The 7554-nt window shown below is 44.3% G+C and overlaps 2 protein-coding genes across 2 annotated transcripts; both read left to right on the top strand.

Annotated features, from left to right (window-relative positions):
- Nucleotides 1-3623, top strand: LOC129600824 (proteoglycan 4-like). The gene is made up of 7 exons (XM_055499435.1): nt 1-104; nt 217-415; nt 948-1036; nt 1354-1426; nt 1511-1639; nt 1713-2126; nt 3461-3623. Exons 2-7 carry the CDS (start codon nt 266-268, stop codon nt 3587-3589), a joined length of 984 nt encoding a protein of 327 aa, XP_055355410.1. The 5' UTR covers nt 1-104; nt 217-265; the 3' UTR covers nt 3590-3623.
- Nucleotides 3624-3793: 170 nt separating this feature from the next.
- Nucleotides 3794-6635, top strand: LOC129600822 (uncharacterized). Its single transcript, XM_055499432.1, has 5 exons — nt 3794-4017; nt 4211-4679; nt 5111-5792; nt 6198-6457; nt 6504-6635. The coding sequence occupies exons 1-5, from the start codon at nt 3794-3796 to the stop codon at nt 6633-6635; spliced, it is 1767 nt and encodes a 588-aa protein (XP_055355407.1).
- Nucleotides 6636-7554: the final 919 nt, after the last annotated feature.

Here is a 7554-nt window from a genome sequence, read left to right as displayed (position 1 = left end):
CAACACTAATGTCAGTTGTCAGTTTTACACGTTGAAGATTTCTTATCTGCTGAAAGTTACAAGTTAGCGTAGATCGAAACCACGAATTTGTATCCTGCATAACGGTAAAGTTGTTAATTTTATTCCCTTAATATTCTGTGCCCTTTATTCTTCTGCAGATCAGTTTTCCGTAGCAAAATCACGTTTTCACTGATATATATAGTGTTGTTTTTACAGATAATATTTTCCCATTATCCACACTTTCCCCTTTTCAAGAACGGACAAGATGTGGGTGAACGTTGATACCTTCCTGGCAGTTGCCCTTTGTGGGATCATCCTTGTCTGTGGATCACCCACGGAAAATCCTGATACCGGTGCACCACCGACCTCTCGCTATGGAACATTTGCGAGGTATCCGCCGAGTGACAATACAATGGTCAGTACTGCCGGAAATGGGTTTACTGTTTGCTTGTACATACTGCCAAGTTTTTGGTCAAAAAATTACTCAACTGGCATGAGTGGCGTCTCTCTAAATTGTCTATTGATAATATACTTGCTATTGCAGATTTCCTATTTAAAAGTACTTTTGTGAGCGATGCATGTTCATCTCTATCTGTTCAAATATTGCTAATACAGTCTGTAATTTACAACCACTAACATTGATTATAATAATGATGATATCATTAACCAATTTACAATAAATGCCGAGATGTTGTATTAATTTAAATAAAATGGTTTCTCTGTGCCGCGTCTAATATATGGTAGAAATGGGTTGACGATTGATTATGCCTATGACGTACGCACTGCTAACCGTATCTTTGTCGCCCTTTAAAAATCAGTCTTTCGTTTTAGTTTCTCATGGTATGGCCAACATACAGTTTTTTGCATATGTTTTAAAATCGCAAAAACTAGAAGCGGCATATACACACTTACTGTACATGTTCTTATAATGCTCTTATCAATGATAGAACGAACCGAGCCCATCACCGATTGATCCCATCCCAACCACCTCCGGTGACAGACCCGTTGCAACTCACCAGCCGGCAGCGGAAAAACAGTATGAGATAAATCAATAGATAAATGAAGTAACAATCAGGAAACAGTATCTTCAGTGCTTCGCAGATGGTAACTGTACTATTCCTTGATCGCGCACATTTACTTTTTGTGCCTAGTAACTTCGAAAATAATTTTTTTTACTAGTGCACATTACCGGTACGTGTAGTCGTATTACGATACAAGAGCATTTACGTAATTTTCGTCGCATTTTCTAAATCATATTAACGAGTAAAACGGCCATGGAAAGTTAACCAGACCTGTTACATGAAGGGTCGTAGCACATTTCTGTGATAGCGTACGGTATTCTGTTCCGTGTAGGGATGGATGGAAGATGGCGAACAGTCCTATCGAGTCGGCCATAACGGAGATTATTGCAACCACCGCGGCCAGGGTATGTTCTCCTCCGTTTTTCGCGCTGTGTGCGTTGCATGTACAGATAGTGCTGCATATATATCCATGAATTAATATTTCGTAGCCTGGCGACCTTATGGGCGAGGCCGCTCCCGATCCTTCTCCCTCACCCCTCGCAGCGCAACGACATACGAGTCGACAGATACCGACCACTGACATCCCGGCACATACAGCTGCGCACCGGGAAATCCCGGTACCGCTTAATCGGAAATTTATTGCATCTTGTTGATGTATGACTTACGTATGTAATTTGCTGTTCTTCACAGACCACGAAAAAGTCAACGAGTCCAGTCAGCAAAACCGTCTCTGGGGTTGACATATTCGCGCCTTTCCGCTCGTTATTCATGTCCGCGCCACTAGTACTGCCTGCCAACCCCGATGCGGCCACAAGCGAACCGGCGTTTTCTCCGATCGTGCGGTTTCTCGGCGTCAGCTACGATATAATGCACGCCAACCCCTTCTCGATGTACTCGGATCCGGGATTGACCAAGAACAGCATAACATTCACTAATAACCTGCTGCAACTCACGTACCCGGAGAACGCTACCTGTCCGCTGTATGCTGCGTGCGCGCAGATCAACGGGAAGAAGAAAGTCAACCACGTGACGATCCCGGTGCCCACCTTTGCCGATTATCAGCGATACGTCAAAACCACCTTGGGATTAGCGCTATGGATGCCGGTAAACATTGATTACACTTAATATTATTGAGTGTACATTAAAAAATGTCTGCAGGATTAACTTCCGTAAATAAAAAACTGACGCAAACTAGATGCAAAATATGGCACCGGTATATTTGCTTGCTTTTTTAATTTCAACCAGTGTACTAGAAAGTACTGTAGAGAGAAACGAGGGCTTTCAACACAATACCCCGGCCTGATAACGTCTAGAGAGTACATATATATACTGTAGATGAAGAATTTATATTAATTTATCATTTTTTCAAATTACTTGTTGTACTCTGGGCTCCAGCTGTGGTAACTGTACAAGTGATTTGGTTATAGTATAAACATTTACTGCTACCATTACGTTTAGTCTTAAAAACAATCCGTAATAAATTTACGTGATCTCCTCCAGTATGTACTTATTTTACAGTTGCGTATTCACGCGATTATGACTGATCTTTTCCGAGTACAGGTCATATGCTTACGTACACTGCACAGCCATATGATTGCTATATTTGGCAGTCTCCTTACTTCTACGAGTATATTCAGTTGTTGTTTGGTAGACCTGGTGCGAAGAAAATAAAAATGGTACAATACTTATGAAAATGGCAATTCAGTTATAAATAAGGAAATCACTACAGGCACCCCCTTACACCCTCGTTTATTATAGGCACCTCTATTCGCACCCCGTATTTAATAGACACCCTTTTCTGTTTATTAAATAGAAATACCCTGTCAATGTATTTTACAGGACCCTTTAATAACATAATTCGAATACAGAATTCGTATTCGTGCGTCAATCTCATAGATACTCGAATACAGAAAAAATCAGGCTCATCCGATGATCGGATGATGAGGCTGATCTGCCACCTTAGATGAGTTAGATCTAATGAGGGTGGCATCGTCCGCGATAATTTTGATGTTTCGTTTCGCAATCGGAATTTCAGATGCCGGTTTTCTGTCGGCTCTTCGGACACCGGGTGGCCTCCTAATGGTCCACAAAATTATTGCAGTGTTTACGTTCTGCTAATATATGCTTAACATTGTTTACAAGATTTGTTTACGTTTTTGTAATATCCTTAAGAACAGTACTTATCTGCTTCACAATACTTGGGCGATCAGTTACCGTATCGAGGTTCGAACACTACAATTATGTTAAAGTTTCATAGGGGTGCCTATAAACAACAGGGTGTACGAAAGAATCATTAATAAGATAAGGGTGCCTTTAATTAACGGGGTGCGGAAAAGGGGTGCCTAAAGTAAACGGGGGTTTTTGGGGTGCCTATAGTGTCACCCTATAAATAAATGCGTTGCAATTATAATTCATTAATCCAAGTGTACTGTTTTTAGAGCGACGTGACGAAAGGTCTTGGGTTGCTTACTTCGGAGCTGGACGGTGTGCGCCTCCATTTGACTGAAGGCCTGCTTTTTGTGGATTTTCTTACCGTGTCCATTCTAAAAGAAGCCAAGTTGAACTAGAACATCCTCAAACAGGTCCCACTAACGGAAGAGTTTGCGCATACAGTGTGCAAACTTCCGGTGGAGTACAACGCGGACGACTACCTCCATGTGTTAAATCGCTTTGGGACGCACGTGGTCCAGCAACTGCAACTCGTCGATATGCGCCGCCAGCGAGTTTTCATCGAACCGAAGACCATTTTCCGCCAGTTTGTTGAGTCCGGAATGACCTTTACGGGAGACACTGCCGTTTTAGCCGACGAACTCGTACTGGCCAATATCACCGAGACCGTCATGCAAAAGGCCGCATACGATGTAATCCAACGCGATCTAGCTGGGGTCATCGTCACCGAATCGGCTGAGCGTAAATACATGCCCACACAGCTGCTGGAGCTTCCAAGGCTGATAGCTGAAAAGGCGCTTACGAACTCGCTAGTGGACGGCTGCAAGTAGGCGTGCTATAGGAAATCATTAATATTTATTTATTTTGAGTTTGTGTCTACTTTTATGTATTTATTAAATTAAATTCTCCAGTACATAGATTTTTGTCAATTTTTATCTTTTTAGTTTTATATATAGTTTATTACATAATCTATATTTTCATTCTTTTGCATGTTGGCTGACCACATTTTCATAATACAGAGAACTATTTGCCGGCATGGATAAGCCCTCGAAATCTAGTTGGGTGAAATCCATCCGCAACAATCTGCAGCGCGCCATCGCCGACTACAGCACGCAATCTGCATCGGATAACCTGATACCTTCGGCCGTCCAGTCCATCCCGTGGCCAACAGAAATCCGCAGCCAGATCATGGCCATTCAAAGTCGGCAACCGAACTCCTGCCTACCGGAACAAAACCCTTCCCTCATCGGACACGGCTTCGACGTCACCCGCGCCGATCCCTTCGCGGAGAACTTCCAAGCGGGAATCCATCTCGGTGATTCGCTCCTGCACTTTCGCCGCTGTACGGCCTCCAGTCGCTGCAATGCTGTCAATCAGTGCACGGTGATGGGTCCGGGGCTGAAAATCTCCGAGAAGCACGTCTTCACTTCCGCCGATGATCACCACAGCGCTGTGCTGGAATCGCTTGATTTTAAAGATGTTCCTAATGTAGGTTTTCCTCTTTTCCATTGATTTCGGTTAAATTAACTGGCAACGGCGCCTGTAAATTTCTGGTATTTTGTTCAATTTTTATTATTACCCATGTTAAAATAGATCATTAATTTATTTTCAATACGTATAATTAAGTAGAACTGATTCACATTACCAAAATTTCTTTAATATTTTGAATATCAGTCCTCTATATCTATAATTCGGTGCATGACCTCTTCTTGATTTGCTCAGGCCGCATGCTCTCTTCCCGATTTCATTTAAGGAACAAAATCAGTAGATTAGATCAAGTGCGCTGCTATCAATGGACCTGTATTTTCATGTATATTTTAATAGTAGCAAGCTTGCTCGTGAAAATCAAGCGTCATCAGCGTCAACGCTGTTATTAAATGCTGAGCAAATTAAATCCTAATATAAAATCAATTTTGCAGGAGAAAATTTCCATTAATGCTGGCATTCGCAGTGTCACCTCAAAGCGTCTGAAGCAGTTTCTGACCGAAGAAGCCACGATCAGCGATGAAGTGACGGGATATCTGGTCATGCAATCCCGTCTGTCGTACCACGCGGATGATCTTTTACTGGACCCGCGACTGATTTCTGCCGCCTGCTCTCTTCCCGATTTCTACGATGCTGTGGAGTACACGCACTTCATCCGCAAATTCGGCACCCACATCATTGAGGGCGTCACCTATGGGAACGTCACGCTGAACCGTACCATCGCTTTCCGTCAACCCGTCAACGGCACCATGCTTTTCGCTCCGGAGACGGTAGTGACGGCGCCGGCCCTGCGGCCCATTAAACTGCACCTCCGGAACATCAGCTCGTACTTCACCCCGCTGGCTGTCAGCCAGTCACTGCTCTCCAGCCGCTGCCAGAAGTTCGAGAATACAACATTTTTGGAAGAGTTCCGAAACCTTCTGGAAGACGCCGTGGCGGACTATGTAACGGCACGGAATATCTTGGCGCGTCCGGCGGCGCCGGTGACACCGACACCGTTGGCCGTCGAGGAAGAGAGTCACGTGCTAAAGAAACTGGATACTGTCATGGACAGCTGCGCTAGTGGAGAACATGCGGCTGTTGAACTTATGACTCAATCCAAAGCGTTAAAGCGTGGTAAGTATCAAATTTTAATAATATACTGCGACCTTTATCGCATTCCGCATAATTTCACAATAAGATTCGCGCACCGGACACCAGAAACACAGTATTCTCCGCGCTGTTCCATGTGACGAAAACCTTTAAGAAACTAATTACGTGATAATTACTATTTTAGTGTTATGCTGCTACTCGTACAGTCGTACTGTTTACTTTTACTGCTGCACAAGCTTGTGCACAAGATTACTAAAAACTAACAAATTTTTTAACGTGGAACAACCCAGTTTCTAATTGCTTACATTAGAAAGCTCGATAACGTCTTATTAATCTTGTGCATAAGCTTGTATGTACATTGTACAAAAACGATAATTATTATTATCACTTAAACAAAAAACAAATTTTCATTAATTGTTATTTTCGTAGACTTTATCAGGAAGCAGCTGTCCAAGGCCACCGTACACTGGCAGTGCCGTGACGCGGACACTTTATGGGCTATCAATACAACGGTCATCGGCATCACTATCCGCGACGACTCAGATCAGCCGTTGGAACAACTCGCGGTGGCCGTCAACGCCTACGGTGAATTTTCGTTGACTCTCCCCCGATCGGACAACTACCACCTGATTGTCGAAGCCGTCGGGTACCACCCGCTGGTACTCCGCAGTCCGTCGGCGCTCTTCGCCGTGGGTGCTGTGACCTACATGGAACCGCTTTTGTTCATTCCCCAAGAGGTGTCTGGAATCGGGATGGCGAGCGGAGCTGTATGGGCACAGACTGCCCCTTACGATGCCGATAAAACGCCGAATGATGTTGTTGTCGAGCTACGATCCGGTCTGCACAACTACAGTGGCATCCCGCTAATCTCCACCCGGACACAAGAGGGAAACTGCTGGAGTGTGAACGCCACTACGGGGTACTATACGGCCACTGCAACTGGGACTTCGCACCACGTCCCGCGGCATTTCACCGTTGTGGTGTTGGGTGGTAAGAATATCGTCTACAACGTGGGATTGCGCGCACTGTCCTTCGATGGGCAGGGTGTAAAGCCTGGCAGTGGCACCTGCCAATGGCACTGCCAGTGGCATGGCATGCGATAAAAACTGGACACTCTGGCAACTGGCAAGCGATAAAAGCTGGCAGATGCTACATAAAATGTTGCACCACGTATAAGCGGGTTCGGAGAGTTTGGTGTATCTGTAGTGCATATCCTTGAAACTCTTGCTAGAACATAAATAGGCCGGATAGCCGGATAGTGCTAACAGCATCGACCGTGCACAAAGTGCGTAAATTCGCGAAAGTATGAAATGAAACTCTGAAAGGTCAACTTTGCACCTTGCTGTGAGCGCGAAGTACCGAAACGAAGAGCCGTGTCAAAATACATTCGTAACACGTCCTGAAGGCACAACGCTGGAAGAGAAGCATGCCGGCTTTAATATACATAGCTGGAATAGATGCATTTTAACTGCATTTTAACGTGGTGCTTTAATGCGTTAATTAATTACAGTACAGTTTTAAGCACGGTACTGGCACGGTAGGCGATTCAGCACACAGGCAGCTTAGGCTGGTTGTAACCTGGGATTTATCCTGTGTACAAATAATTTAAGAAACCATGTCTACAGGGCGTTACAAGCGTAACTGTATGATGTTAACCGGCGCCGCTGTGATTGCAGTAGGAACTGTGATTGCAGTGTACTCAATAGCAAGAAATAAGAATCAAGTTGTCACCGGTGACAACATTATTTCAGTAGCGCGATAACAATTTAAGATCTAATTACGGTAC

The sequence above is a fragment of the Paramacrobiotus metropolitanus genome, unplaced genomic scaffold (genome assembly GCF_019649055.1).
Source record: "Paramacrobiotus metropolitanus isolate TYO unplaced genomic scaffold, Prichtersi_v1.0 Parri_scaffold0000197, whole genome shotgun sequence".
NCBI lineage: Eukaryota > Metazoa > Tardigrada > Eutardigrada > Parachela > Macrobiotidae > Paramacrobiotus > Paramacrobiotus metropolitanus.
Note: the sequence above shows the minus strand (reverse complement) of the source record. Positions and strands in the feature narration are given on the sequence as shown.